At 39.2% G+C, this 15,791-nt stretch overlaps 1 protein-coding gene and 1 pseudogene across 1 annotated transcript; one reads left to right on the forward strand and one right to left on the reverse strand.

Moving 5' to 3' along the window:
• Positions 1-6,529: 6,529 nt before the first annotated feature.
• On the forward strand, positions 6,530-12,071 carry LOC126075777 (lysozyme C, spleen isozyme-like). Its single transcript, XM_049883856.1, has 4 exons — positions 6,530-6,740; positions 8,666-8,830; positions 10,430-10,508; positions 11,069-12,071. Exons 1-4 carry the CDS (start codon positions 6,545-6,547, stop codon positions 11,133-11,135), a joined length of 507 nt encoding a protein of 168 aa, XP_049739813.1. The 5' UTR covers positions 6,530-6,544; the 3' UTR covers positions 11,136-12,071.
• A 2,793-nt stretch (positions 12,072-14,864) lies between these two features.
• LOC126075786 (pre-B lymphocyte protein 3-like) lies at positions 14,865-15,323 on the reverse strand (annotated as a pseudogene).
• Between the last annotated feature and the right edge of the window lie 468 nt (positions 15,324-15,791).

The raw sequence follows: 15,791 nt of genomic DNA on the forward strand, positions 1-15,791 counted from the left end.
TTGTTGTTGTTTGGTGCCATCAAGTCGATTCTGACTCAGAGCGATCCTATGTACAATAGAACGAAACACTGCCTAATCCCGCGCCATTCTCACAATCGTTGTTATGCTTGAGCCCATTGATGCAGCCACTGTGTCAATCCATCTCATTGAGGGGCTTCCTCTTTTTCACTCTGCCTCTCCTTTACCAAGTAGGATGTCTTTCTCCAAGGACTGATCCCTCCTGATAAAAAAAATAAATAAATAAAAAATTTTCTCCTGATAAAATGTCCAAAATATGTCATCTTGCCTCTAAGAAGCATTCTGATTGTACTTCTCCCAAGACAGATTTGTTCATTGTTTTGGCAGTCCCTGGTATATTCAATATTCTTCACCAACACCACAGTTCAAAAGCGTAAATTTTTCTTTGGTCTTCTTTATTCATTGTCCAGCTTTCACATGCATATGAGGCAATCATAAACACCCTTACTTGGGTCAGGCGCACCTTAGTCTTCGAGGTGACGTCTTTGCTTCTTAACACTTTAAAGAAGCATTTTGCAGCAGATTTGCCCAATGCAATGCGTCTTTTGATTTCTTGACTGTTGCTTCTCTATTGATTGTGGATCCAAGTAAAATGAAATCCTTGACAACTTTTCTCCGTTTATTATGATGTTGCTTATTGGTCCAGTTGTGAGGATTTCTGTTTTATGTTGAAGTGTAATCTACACTAAAGGCTATAGTCTTTGATCTTCATCAGTAAGTGCTTCAAGACCTCTTCACTTGCAGCAAGCAAGGTTGTGTCATCTGCATATTGCAGGTTGTTAATAAGTCTTCCTCCAATCCTGATGCCCCATTCTTCATATAGTCCAGCTTCTCAGATTATTTGCTTGGCATACAGATTAAAGAAGTGTGGTGAAAAGATACAACCATGATGCACACCTTTCCTGCCTTTAAACCACGCAGTATCCCCTGTTCTGTTCAAACTGCCTTTTGATCTATGTACTGACTCCTCATGACCACAAGGAAATGTTCTGGAATTCCCAATCTTTACAATCTTATCCGTATTTTGTTATGATCCATACAGTCGAATGCCTTTGAATAGTCAATAAAGCACAGGCAAGCATCTTTTTGGTATTTTCTGCTTTCACCCAGGAGCCTCTGGGCATGAGCAATGATACCCCTGGTTCCACGTTCTCTTCTGAATCTGGCTTGAATTTCTGGCAGTTCCCTGTTGATATATTGCTGCAGCCACTTTTGAATGGTTTTCAGCAACATTTTCCTTGAATAAGATATTGATGATATTGTTTGATAATTTCTACATTCTGTTGGATCACCTTTCTTGGAAATAGGCATAAATATGAATCTCTTCCAGTCAGTTGGCCAGGAAGCTGTCTTCCAAGTTTTTTGGCATAGATGAGTGAGCACTTCCAGGGTTGCATCTGTTTGTTGAAACATCTCAATTGGTATTCCGTCAATTCCTGGAGATTTGTCTTTCACCAGTGCCTTAAGTGTAGCTTGGACGTCTTCCTTCAGTACCATTGGTTCCTGATCATTGCCACCTCTTGAAATGGTTGAATGTCGACCAATTCTTTTTAATATAGTGACTCTGTGTATTCCTTCCATCTTCTTTTGATGCTTCCTGCATGTTTTAATATTTTCCCTGTGGAGTCCCTCAGTATTGCAATTCTAGGCTTAAACTTTTCTTCAGTTCTTTCAGCTTGAGAAATGCCGAGGGCGTTCTTCCCTCTTAGTTGTCTATCTCCAGGTCTTTGCAGCTGTCATTATAATACTTTGTCTTCTCGAGCCATCCTTTGAAATCTTCCGTTCAGCTCTTTTACTTTATCATTTCTTCCTTTCACTTTAGGTGCTCTACATTCAAGAGCAAGTTTCAGAGTCTCTTCTGACATCCATTTTGTTCTTTTCTTTCTTTCCTGTCTTTTTAACGACCTCTTGCTCTCTTCATGTCTCATGTCTGTGATGTCATTCCACAACTTGTCTGGCCTTCAGTTATTAGTGTTAAATGCATGAAATCTGCTCTTAAGATGGTCTTTCAATTCAGGTGTGATATATCGAGTAAAACATAAAAGGATTAAATAATTTGCCCAGGTGTCTAAATCTAATAACTGCTGGAGCTGAGTGTTAAGGTCGAACATGGCTAATATTGACATTGGCTCCTGTGCAGGTCCCAACCCAGGAAGTCATACTTAAAATTATGCCAAAGTTTACACAAAAGTAGCTTGTTCTTCAAATTGAAAAGTCACTTATTTGCCAAAGTGGTAGGCTTAGAAAAAGGCATTGTGCATGATGACTAAAGCCGCTATCAGGCCAACTGTCACCAGGCACCTGAACGTTTACAGAGTTCTATTCACCCTCCCCTTCAGGAACAAAATGAAAGATCTTCACCAAGTAATAGTGTCCTTCTTTCACCTGTGGAAAGAGTCCATGGAGAAGCTCAGTATCATCATTCAGAACACTGCCGGGGTCGACTGTGGAACAGACCATCAGTTGCCCATATGCAAGTTTAAATTGAAGCTGGAGAAAATTACAGCCATTCCATGAGAACCAAACTATGACCTTGAATATATTCCACCCGAATCTGGAGACCATCTAAAGAATGGATTTGATGCAAAAAAAAAAAAAAGAAGATATAATGCATTGAACACTAATAACCAAATATCTGAAGAGTTGTGGGATGACATCAAGGACATCATACATGAAGAAAGCAAAGGGTCGTTAAAAAGACAGGAAAGAAAAAAATGGATGTCAGAAGAGACTCTGCAACTAGGTCTTAAATGTAGAGTAACTATAGCAAATGGAAGAAATGGTGACATAAAAGAGCTGAACACAAGATTTCAAAGGGTGGCTTGAGAACACAAAATAAAGTATTATAATGAAATGTGCAAAGATCTGGAGTTAGAAAAGAAAATACTGGTCATTTCTAAAGCTGAAGGAAAAATTCAAGCCTTGAGTTGCAATTTTGAAGGACTTTATAGGCAAAATATTGAATGACACTGGAAGCATCAAAAGAAGGTGGAAGGAATACACAGTCGCTCTACTAAAAAGAATTGGTCGACATTCAACCATTTCAGGAGGTAGCATATGATCAGGGACTGATGGTATTAAAGCAAGAAGTCCAAGCTTCACTGAAGGCATTGGCAAAACCAAGACTCCAGGAATTGAAGGAACACCAATGGAGATGTTTTAACAAACAGATGCAATGCTGGAAGTGCTCACTTGTCCATGCCCAAAAATTTGGAATACAGCTACCTGGTCAACCAAGTGGATGAAATCCATGTCTGTTCCCATTCCAAAGAAAGGCAATCCAATAGACGGTGGAAATTATTGAACAATATCATTAATATCACATGCAAGTCATTCCAAAGCAGTTGCAGCAGTACACCAGCAAGGAACTGCCAGAAATTCAAGCCAAATTCAGAAGAGGACGTGGAATTAGGGGTATCACTGCTGATGTCAGATGGATCTTGGCTGAAAGCAGAGAATGCCAGAAAGATGTTTACCTGTATTTTATTGACTATGGAAAGTCATTTGTCTGTGTGGATCATAACAAATTATGGATAACATTGGGAAGACGGGGAATTGCAGAAAACTTAATTGTGCTCATGAGGAACCTGAATGTAAACCAAGAGTGAGTCATCTGAACAGAGTAAGGGGATACTCTGTGGTTTGAAATCAAGATAGGTGTGCGTCAGGGTTGTATCCTTTCACCGTACTTACTCAATCTGTATCCTGAGCAAATAACCCAAGAGTGGAGTATATGAAGAACCAGCCATCAAGACTGGAGGAAGACCCATTATCAACTGCTATATGCAGATGACACTACTTTCCTTGCTGAAAGCAAAGAGGACTCGAAGCAGTTACTGATGGAGATCAAAGACTACAGCCTTCCTTATGCATTAACATCTCAACGTAAAGAAAACAAAAATCCTCACAACTGGACCAATAAACGACATCATAATAAATGAAAAGAAATATTGAAATTCTCAAGGATTTCATTTTACTTGGAACCACAGCCAACACCCATGGAAGCAGCAGTCAAGAAATCAAACGGCATATTGCATTGGACAAATCTGCTGCAAAAGACCTCTTTAAAGTGTTGAGAAGTAAAGATGTTACATTGAGGACTAAGGTACGCCTGACCCAAGCCATGATACTTTCAGTTGCTTCATATGTATGCAAAAGCTGGACAATGAATAAGGAAGACCAAAGAAGAATTGATGCCTTTGAATTATGCTGTTGGCAAAGAATATTGAATATACTATGGACTGCCAAAAAAAGCAAAAACTCCATCTTGAAAGAAGTACAGGCAGAGTGCTCCTTGCAAGTAACGATGGCACGACTTCATCTCCCTTGCTTTGAACATGTTATCAGAAGGGATCAGTCCCTGGAGAAGGACATCATGCTTTGTAAGGCAGAGCATCAGTGAAAAAGAGAAAGACCCTCAGTGAGATGGATGGGCACAGTAGATGCAACAATGGGCTCAAACATAGCTATGATTGTGAGTATGGTGCAGGACCAGAGAGTGTTTTGTTCTGTTGCACATAGTGTTGCTATGAGTTGAAATTGACTTGAGGGCACCTAACAACAGTAACACTGGGTATTATAACGTAATAAAATAATCTGGAATCTATAGACACCTTTCCCAAGAGAATAAAATACATACATTGCACCAAATATGCAATACGTACAAAACTTCTGGGGAAAAATATCTGTGCCCCAAAAGTATGCTTACTTCTTATTTTATTTTTAAAGAGCTTGCTAACTCACCTCAAATGAAATAATAGCGTTTTGATAAGATGTTATCACTGATCGTCGCTTCTGCCCCAGGAGAGATAAAGGACCAAAACATCTCTTCTGTTTAAGTGTTCACATTATCATGCTATCATTTTGGTTTGGGATGTCATGCAAATATTTCCTTATCCCATCCCAAGAAAGTGGAAGTCCAGAACTATTCAGATATTTAAAAGGAAAAGTTAATCTCGCCAGCAGAAGGCTGAGATAGTGTGGATAATAACTAGATGCATGTTAGCATTGAGTCGGAGAGAATATAAAGGGGACTAATTTTAAAGACTAGCATTTTACATTCACTTCTGTCTCTTTGAGTCCTGAAAATCTGTCTCTATATTTATTGTGAATTAACAAAATTAGCTTCAAAAATGGAATTATTTTGATTTTCTTAGACAAGGTCTCCAACCAGTAATTTAGAGACAAAGCTGGAGAATAATCTTAGAGGACAAACAGAGAGAGATTGCCATTGATGAAAATTAGGAGTACTACAAAGTGATGACATTTTGTGTGGCTCAGAATTTGTCTTCATAGGCAGGTCCAGAAGGACAGTTCCTTTTGAGCTATGGCCGCTATATATATATATATACACACACACACATAGCATTGTTCTTAAAAATGTGCACAGAATAGAGGGTCTGGGACAGAGCTGGAGAAAAATGTAGAACAAAATTGTAACTGAAAAAGAAAGAGCAGACTTGCTGGCCTGACAGAGACTGGAGAAACCCCGAGAGTATGGCCCCGGACACCCGTTCAGCTCAGTAATGAAGTCACTCCTGAGGTTTACCCTTCAGCCAAAGAATGGACAGGCCCATGGAACAAAATGAGACTGAAGGGGCATACCAACGCAGGGGCAAGTACTAGAAGGCAGGAGGGAATAGGAAAGCTGGTAATAACGAACCCAAGGTCAAGATGAGAGAGTTTTGACGTGTCAGGGGGTTGTTAACCAATGTCATAAAACAATACTTGTACTAACTGTTTAATGAAAAACTAGTTCATTCTGTAAACCTTCATCTAAAAAGTACAATTAAAAAAAAAAAAGTGCACATCCTGAGCTGATTATTTTAAAGGGAGCACTTAGTTGAATATATCTATTTGGGTGTATTTGATTTTGAAAGTTTCAGTGCTTTATAATAACTCTTTATGCTCTAACATGGAAATGGAGGCAAGGCCTTGTACAAGAAGAGTTGGGAAAGTTGTTAACAGCAGCCTTATTTATAACAATTAAAAATTAGATTTATAATAGTAAAAAATGTATAATAGTAAAAAATGTTTAGAATAGGGAAATGGCTGAACAACAGGATATAAACCTATATACCACTAAAATGACAGGCACATGTGTTCGTGTCTATTTGTGGAAAAGCACATATAAGATAATTTTAAATGAAAATGAAATAGTGAATGTACACAAAATGATTTCGTGGAAACGAGTGTTAATTAAAGATTAGGGCTAACTTTGAGATATGTATAATGTTCATTAGTTTGTGTTTTTTTTCTTTAGAGTTGCTCAAATTCAAAATAAGGAGGACATTTCCATTTTGGATACAATGCAACTTCTCAGTTCTTCCTGAACCAGGTGTTCCTGTTCCCTCCTGTCTTAAAAAATGTAACTTCCTTCATAGGTAATTCTTAGGTCATCGGGATCTGTATGTTCAAACACAAAAAACAAAAAACCTTTTAATGTCAGTGGATAAACAGTTCCTCCTTTCCGCATAGTTCAAAGAGTGGAGCCACCAAACCACTAGGAGGAGGAGGAAGTTACAAGATGTTAAATACTGGGACCAGCTCACCCTGGTTAGCTGAGCCATCTGACTTCCCAGTCAACATGAAGGCTCTCCTTATTCTGGGGCTTCTCTTCCTTTGTGGCACTGTCCACGGTAAGGTCTTTAAAAGGTGCGAGTTGGCCCGAACTCTGAAGCGACATGGACTGGATGGCTACAGGGGAATCAGCCTGGCAAACTGTAAGTCTGCTCTCCTTTCCACAGAGATACCCCAGGGAGGATGATAATAAGAAGGGGCTCAAGAGACAGAAAGAGCCACATAAACCAGAGACTACATCAGACTGAGACCAGAAGAACTAGATGGTGCCTGGCTACAAACTATGACTGCCCTGGGAGGAACACAACAGAGAACCCCTGAGGGAGCAGAAGAGCAGTTGGGCGTAGGCTCCAAATTATCCTAAAAAGACCAGACTTAATGGTCTGACTGAGACTAGAAGGACCCCAGTGGTCATGGCCCCCAGACCTTCTGTTGGCCCAGGACAGGAACCATTCCCAAAGCCAACTCCTCAGACAGGGATTGGACTGGACAATGGGTTGGAGAGGGATGCTGGTGAGGAGCGAGCTTCTTGGATCAGGTGGACACTTGAGACTATGTTGGCATCTCTTGCATAGAGGGGAGATGAGAGGGTAGAGGGGGTTAGAAGCTGGTGAAATGGACAGGTAAAGAGAGAGTGGAGGAAGGGAGCAGGCTGCCTCCTTAAGGGGAGAGCAATTGGGAGTATGTTGCAAGGTGTATATAAATTTTTGTGTGAGAGACTGACTTGATATGTAAACTTTCAGTTAAAGCACAATAAAAATTAAAAAAAGAAAATTTGCTGGGATGCAATAACACAAAAGAAAAAGGGCTCTGAGAGAGTGGACTTTTTAAAATTTTATTGGTGTTTGCATACTTAAAATGATTAAAAACACCAATTTGTTCCTTTAAAATCAGAGATACCAGATTCAGGAATTAGAACAAGAGAGGGCAAAATTCCTACCATTTTAAGTACAATAGAACCTGTTCGTGCTCTTCCGGTTCCACTGGGTTTGCCAGTTGCCTCCAACTCAATGGCGCAAGTAGGCTGACTAAAAGATACATTTGAGGATCTGGGATATTGCTGCCAATTCCTCCTTACGTGACTCGGGAGAGCCTAGAGTGATGCAGTATGGTTTTAAAGCTTCTCCTGTCACAACGTGGGATTTTTAACATTAACATTAAAAAGATTATGTTCAACTCTTAATACCAGGGCAGTAGGAAACTATTTCTCCTCAGTAACTGTGCTACATAAGAATCCCTGAAACTCAGCCATGAAATAATGTTTTAATTCTTATTCACCTGGTTGATTAACTATTTTTCATTTTCTTCCACACAATTCAAGAGGTGCACTGAGTAAAACTTATTTCTATTTTAGTCCATATTTGCTAATATAAGTACTGTACTTTTCAGATTGAATTCAGGTATTTCCCCTCAGTAACTATTTTTGAATAAACAATTAAATGAATGATTTGATGGAAAAAATATTCCTTTCGATTCTATAGCTGTTGTCTTGCAGAGTCTGACTGTGTATTCAAATACCCCGTTAAGGATTTTAAGAAAATTTTGTGTCAGAAAATTCTTATTTTCTCTAATCAAAAGCATTTTTCCATCAGTCTGGAAATTCCTGGGTGGTGCAAGGGATTAATGCACTCAGCTGTTAATCAAAAGGTTAGAGGTTTGAGTGCACTCAGAGGTACCTCAGAAAAAAGGCCTGGCTATCTACTTCTGGAAAAATCTTCCACTGAAAACCCTATGGAGCACAGTTCTACTCTGATACACATGGGATCACCATGAATTGCAGTCAACTGGAAGGCAACTGGTTTATTGCTGTATCGCCTATGAATTAAAAAACTCCACTCAACATTCTGGGCTGAATGTTGCCTGAGGTATAAAAAAAAAAGGGTAAAAGCATATTGTATATACTTTTAAAAGTATGTTATCTTGTTTCATTAGTATTACAAAATTATTTGCATTGTGAAAAGGACTTTCTTAGGAGCCCTTTAACACTAAAATGTTAAAATACTTTGCAAGTCGAATATATCTTTACACTTACAATATAAGTGATTTGGTGTCGCTTATTACTTTTCAGGGGTGTGTTTGGCCAAACATGAGAGTAATTACAACACCCAAGCTAGAAACTACAATCCTGGAGACAAAAGCACTGATTACGGGATTTTTCAGATCAATAGCCGCTACTGGTGTAATGATGGCAAAACCCCAAAAGCAGTTAATGCCTGTGGCATATCTTGCAACGGTAAGAGGAGATAACATATAAGTGATGGCACAGGACCCATCTGGTTGTACTTATTAGAGATGCAATACAAATTTTAAAAAGCCTTGAAAGTTTCATCAGGGACTTGTAAGAACTCCATCTCAACTTCTAAAAACTTCTAGATACTCCTAATAAGTTATTTTCTGGATTTGTTTATTTGGGGTAAAACATATATTGTGTTTGAGCTCATATAAATATAAAAATAACATATGGAATCTTTCGTGCATAAAAGAATAAGTATTGCGAAATTAATATTATTAAATTTTGAATTGTTAAATCCCTAATAAAGATTAGTCTTAGAATATTCTTCTTTTAAAATCCAGTTAATGTAACTTTAAAAAATATTTTGTTGTATATAATAATCTGTGGTCATTGAATAAAAATTAGAAAATACTAAGAAACAAAATCACCCATAATTTTACTACTCAGAAATTTATAACCATTGTTAACTTTTTGAAAAATACTTTTCAAGACTATATATCAATCATGTATACAAATGTAAAGCTATATCTCATGCACATTTACCCACATACAAACATGTAAGCAATGTATGTTTTCACAAAAATGAAATTGTATTACCTATACTACTTTATGACTTTTTATTGTTTAAAATTATTTCCACAACAAACAAAACCGTATTATCATTTTAAAGGACGTATAGAATTCCGTTACATGAATATTGCAGAATTTATTGATTCAACTCCTATTGGAAACACATAAGTTGTTTCCACTTTTCCCGATTGTAAATTACTATGAAAAACCTTGTACATACATCTTTGGGTTCATTTCCTAAAAGCGGAATTGCTAAGTAAAAAAATTAATAAGCAAATTTTTTTGTTTTTTTTTTTACATTGCCTAGTACAAACACGACCACCAAGTACAGCCAGAATGCTCATTAGAAGCAAACATGATGAGACTTAGTCTCACTTATTTTAGACATGTTATCAAGAGGGACCAGTCCCTGGTAAAGTATAGAGTCAGTGAAAAGGAGGAACACCCTCAACGAGATGAATTGGCACAGTGGCTACAACAGTGGGCTCAAACATAACAACGATTGTGAGGATGGAGCAGGAACGGGCAGTGTTTCGTTCTGTTGTACATAGGGTCGCTGGCAGTCGAAATCGACTGGACAGCAACCAACGATAACAACGGGAAGTACAAACAGGTCGTAAGATCATAAAATACCTTAAAACCAAACGCACTGCCATCAGGTTGATTCTGACTCATAGTGACCCTATAGGACTATAGTGCCCCTATACAGTTTCTAAGGAATGCCTGGTGGGTTGAACTGCCAATCTCTTGGTTAGCAGCCGTACCTGTTAACCACTAGACCACCAAGGTTTCCATATTAGTTTAAAATTTCAGAACTCCCAACAACTTGGTAAATGATAAACAAAATGTTTCATGCCAAATAGAATGGAATGAAGAGAAAAATTTTCTCCTATTCACAGATACATGGACTCTTGGAAAATAACTTCCTAGTATTCCTTCCTCAGCCTAGTAGAGTTAAAGCTGGTAAACCTAAACTTATAATGAGATTTCTATGAAAGCTGTTTTCATTCCTTACTGCCTCTTTTTCAGCTTTGCTGCAAGGTGATATCACTCAAGCTGTAGCTTGTGCAAAGAGAGTTGTCAGGGATCCTCAAGGCATTAAAGCATGGTATGTTTTCAGTCATTAAAGGGGTAAACTATTTTACCCTGGTATTGATTTGTGCAGAGATCAGGGTTTCAAAGGCCAAAGTATGCTACTGAGAAGTAAAAGTTGTGTCTTTAGATTTATGCTGAACATTGTACAGCAATATATAGTTCTTGAAGAAACAATCTACCTTAACTAAATTCACACTCTTAATCTCTGCCTCATCAATTCAGGGTTTTTTTTTTTTTTTTTTTAAGGGTTTTTATGATTCTCCACACTGGCTGTGCTTCTAATATCTTGAAATTATTTTTAGAACAAAGAAACGTGTAATGATGCCCTTTGTAGTTGCTGATGTGGAAGGCACGTAACTCAGTGTTTGTATTCTGCCTTCTGAGCTTTAGTGGGGCTTTGGGGAGGAGTGGAGTGCTTTGTATATTTCCATTTATTAAATAATACCTGACTCTATCTATAGTCTATAGTTTATTTATTGGTAAAATACTTTCCTCCCCCCAAAAGATTTGAAGTATGTATATACAATGAAGATAGTTTAACCTTTTTATGGTTTGTTTGACCTTTCTCTACAGGGTGGCGTGGAGAAAACATTGTCAGAACCGCGATCTCACTCAGTACGTTCAAGGCTGTGGGGTTTAACTGCAGAGTTTTCGTTCTTCAGCTCACTTTTGTCTCTTTTCATATTAAGGGAGTAGTAAATAAGTGAAAGGTCACACTACTTTTCTTTCCCCTCCAAACAAGGAACTTTTTTTTACAGAAGCAGGAGCAAAATATTGCCTTTCTCCTAAGGCTTAGTGATTAATAACATGTACTATTTGATTATGGGTATTTGATGTTATACCTACAGCATTTTTCAGTTTGCGTCAAAGAACTAACGCTGGTAGAAATGAATCTAAAGCCTTGGTTAGAAATACATCTCCGATATATTCAGTTCATTAACAAAGAAATAACCCGGACTTAAACTGGATAATACAGTTAGTCCACAATATTAGATAAAAATGTAATAGAAGACTCTCTCAGAATAAACTGATCTCAGGCACAATCCCAACTGTGTAGGCATACAATGCCTCCAACTGTTCAGTCATCTCCAAATGAGACAGCCACTCTTTGTTGGACAATCTCAAATTTAAAAAGGTACAGAACGCCAAATGGCTAAAGTGGAAATTGCCTGAATGAATAATTTTGTTTTCATGAAGTGTGTGACCTTTGGTTGAAACTTTTTCTGAAAAATATTGCTTTTATGCAGCTGTACAAATAGACTCACAATTTCAATCTATTTTAGTCCCTTAAAAACCTGTCCTATCTTGAGCTGTAAACTTCCACTTAAAGCACAATAAAAAAAAAATTTAATTAAAAAACTGTCACATGCATCTTGCTGATCATGAAGGAAAGATAAGGAAAGATTAGATAAGCTGTTGCTATTCTTTAATTTTATTAATGTAAATTCATGCATGAAAACTAAATCCAGAAGGCAGATGAGTTTGCAAATAGTGAAATGCTAATGAACAACAGCTAAGAAATTATGCATATTGTAAAAAAAAATGCAAACATGGTTATTAAAGGCTTCGCAACTCACACCTTGTATGTTTGTTTAAGACTGGAGTCTTTGAAGAAAAAAAATTTGAAAAAAATGATTTTGCACTCAATATATTTCCTATATCCTCACTTGCACCCAAACTGCTGCATGTTGCTGCAGAAAAACACACAAATATCCTGATAGTTCTCACTTTAAATTCATTGCTACGAATCTCAAATGAACACTCAAACCTATCTGGCCATCTTAGTTATTTCTCTGCAGTCCTCCCTGTTGGTGTCCCCACTCTAAAATAAGTATTGCTATTTTACTTCTTCTCCTCTCTCTCCAAAGTCCCAGTATCCTCCCCCCAGTCCTCCACTCCACCGAGCCCCCACTCGCCTCATATCACACTGAGAATAGCTGTCTTCTTCACCCCACTCAGGCTCTGATACCTGTCATTGGGCTGCCACCCACACACACCTGCACCCCTCCTTACTGTGTCCCTGTTCCAACACACCATGCTGAAACACTCTCCTCATAGGGAGGAGGGCAAAACTTATTTTTTATCGTTCTGATCACTCACGCCTGGATGGCACAAGCAGTTTGCCTTCAGTTTCTAATGTAAAGGTTGCCGGTTCAAACCCACTCAGTGTCTCCATGGCGGAAAAACTTAGTGAACTGCTTTTATAAAGATTACAGCCAAGAAAACTCTATGAAGCAGTTCTATTTTCAAATATATTGGGTTGCCATGAGTCGGGACTGACTCAGCGGCAACTAACAACAACATATCCCAAACACAGAATACTGCTTTGAATAAGGGACATTCTGAATTAACCCTGATTGATGCAATGAGCTTCTTGTCCATTCTTTAGTATGTTCCTCAATGTTGGTCTTGCAAAGCTTTTCATAGTTTTAAGCCCACTTCATTCCATTACAACAACTTCTGGTATTCCAAGGGTCAGCCTCAAGTCCATGTGGATGTAGTGCATAAATCATCCGTGGGGGGTTGGCAGCAGAGGGCCCCAACACAGGTACAGCTTCAGGCTCTGGGCATATCTTGATATGAATAAACTCAGGAAGCTGACACAGGATTCTCTGAGGTGTATGACATATGGGTCAAGGTAGGGGTGGTGGTGGTGTTGCTGTTCGCTGCCGGCAAGTCCTTTTTGACTAATAGTGAACCTATCTACAACAAAAGGAAACACTGCCCGCTCCTGCACTATCATCACAATCGTACTCGAGCCCGTTGTTGTACCTACTGTGTGAGTCCATCCCGTTGACGACCTTCCCCTTTTTCAATGACCCTCAACTATAACAAGCATGATGTCCTCCAGAGACTGATCCTTGCCGATAACACGTCCAAAGTATGTGAGACATAGTCTGACCATCTTTGAAGGTAGGGAATAGAGACTTGAAGAGTGACAGTTAAGAAACAGAGGTGAGACTTATCTAAGACAGGCCAGGCTGACTGAGGAAACAGCAGAAGTTGGCTGAAAATGGAAAGCGATGTATTTTGATAATATCTGTTGTTGTTTTACTACAATCAAAATCCTAAACCAAATTTCTACTCTTACGCTGAGAACAGAATAAAAATCAGTATCAGCGTCTGATCATTGTCAAAAGAAACTCACTTTCTGTGTTGCTTAGTTTCACCCCAGGATGCTATTTGAAATTCAGAGAGGTATTCTATGCAGTGAGTGAGCTCTCCATGTGCACTAATTATAACTAAGCTCTGAGCATGTTTTTGTAGGCTTCAACTTAGTGGAATCATTTTAAAAATATTTTTTATAAATTGCTCAATGGAATTACTAAAAATTGTAATCACATGAAGCTGTAGTCATTGAAAATATATTTTTCAAAAATGATTTTAGATGCATGTCTATCATAAAAATCACTTAAAATGGCTTTTAATTTTTATTTTTAATAACGTTATAAATCCTCAATGTTTATACAAATAACCCTACAAAGCTTCTCTCCCTCTTCAGATGCAACCACCTTCTCCTCTTTTAGCTTATTTATATTTAGCTCTTCTTATATTTACCTCCATGACTTTAAATACTAGGATTATATTGCTCCTTCTTGATTTTTCCATTTTAGGACACTGACTTCCCACTATGGATATTAAGAATTAAGCTCTAGCCACCTGTCCCATCCCCACCACACATACACTGTTGCCCCAAGCCCATCCTTCCAATGCAATTACATACTTTTTTTTTTGTTAGATCAATACTCAGGGTTTTCATAGCTGTAAATACAGTTCTTACACAAGGTTTTGTTTTCCCCAGAGTCAATAGATGCATGATTTTAAATTTTGCCTAGATTTCTGCGTATCTCATTCATTCAACTCCCAAACTCTAAGTCTTATATTTAAGTCTCCTCTCATTTCCTTAGATACAGCTGGACTTTTATCAATTTCATCTTCCTGAAGCAGTATCACACAAAGATTTCTGACCAAATCTGATCTAGACTGGATGCTGTGTATGCCTACTACATAGCTGTCATCCTAGGCTCTTTCTTTCAGCGTCATCTTGAGATTCTCTTCTTCTCTCTCCGTGTTTGACAGTTATTGTGCTTCCTGTATTTCATGATTTCCTCCTTTTTGGCTTATTCCCTCATTTTGGTGGATTACATCTCCAAAACTTTCTGAGGAAGGGTGCATGAGAGGCTTTGTTTGTTTTTGAGTCTTAGCATGTCTAAAATTGTCTTTATTCTAATCACACATTCGACTGATAGTTGCCTATAAATTTAGCCAACTTAGTACCTCATTGCTCCCTAGATTCCAATGTTGCTCTTCTTTTTTTTTTTTTTTTTTGATTGACAGGTTGAATTTTATTAACCTATTTTACAGAGAAGGGAAAGCAAGGCTCAGAGAAAGTTCGAGACTGGCCGGAGGTTCGGGCAGAGTGGGAGGCAGACAAGAGCACTCCTCCACGCTCCATCCCTAGGGGCTGGAGCCATAGCCCACAGAGCAGTAGTAATCTGCATCATCCTCGGGCTGCACAGGGCTGATGGTCAGTCAGGATGCAGGCATTGTGGGCCATATCCCTGGTTGCTGAGAAGCGGGCTGGGACATCTTCAGGCTGGTGCTGTTCATCCTCTGAGCGGTAGTAAAGGAGGTACCAGGGGGCGCTACCTGCCCGCTGCTGCGTGGATACACCGTAGCTCCTGATGGCAGCGTGGGGGGTGCTGAGCGTGCAGGAGAGCTGGGCCATCTGGCCTGGGAAGACCAGCAGTGCATCTGGCTGGGCTAGACCCGGCTGGGAGGCTGCCAGGAGTGCCCCGACGCGGAGGACCAGGCATCAGGTGGCCATGGGCAGAGGCAGGGGGCAGATGGGCGTCATTCTGCTGGGCCCTGCTCCAGCTGCTGCAGGGTACTGACAGAATTTTGAATTAATAGGTGAGCCACGGTGGTTTTCAACTTGATTTTGAATCCTAGCTCCTCTCCTTCCTGACTGCATGATTTTAGCTAAGTTACTCCCCCTCTCTGTGCCTTGGTTTCCTCATCTCATTTTACAAGTGGAAACACTGAGGCCTTTCAAAGGAAAGTGCTTGTCCAGGGTACAGTGTGACACTGGTAGAACTGCCTGAAGGCCCCAGTCTTCTCTCTGCCTCCAAGTCCAAAGCAGTGCACCGATTGTTAGCCGCTGGCGAGTCAGTCCCCAAGTCATGGTGACCCCATGCATGACATAAAAAATGCTGCCTGGCTCTGCACCATTCCTATAATCAGCTGCAACTCAGACCCTTGTCATCCACAGGGTTTTCACCAGCTGATTTGAGAA

Source organism: Elephas maximus, chromosome 4 (assembly GCF_024166365.1).
Source record: "Elephas maximus indicus isolate mEleMax1 chromosome 4, mEleMax1 primary haplotype, whole genome shotgun sequence".
NCBI lineage: Eukaryota > Metazoa > Chordata > Mammalia > Proboscidea > Elephantidae > Elephas > Elephas maximus.

Excerpts from the sequence above, each read along its gene's own strand:
- LOC126075777 (XM_049883856.1), top strand. The coding sequence starts at position 6,545 with ATGTTAAATACTGGGACCAGCTCACCCTGGTTAGCTGAGCCATCTGAC. Across the intron at positions 6,741-8,665 it reads GGGAATCAGCCTGGCAAACT|GGGTGTGTTTGGCCAAACAT; the intron begins GTAAGTCTGCTC and ends ATTACTTTTCAG. Across the intron at positions 10,509-11,068 it reads CCTCAAGGCATTAAAGCATG|GGTGGCGTGGAGAAAACATT; the intron begins GTATGTTTTCAG and ends CTTTCTCTACAG.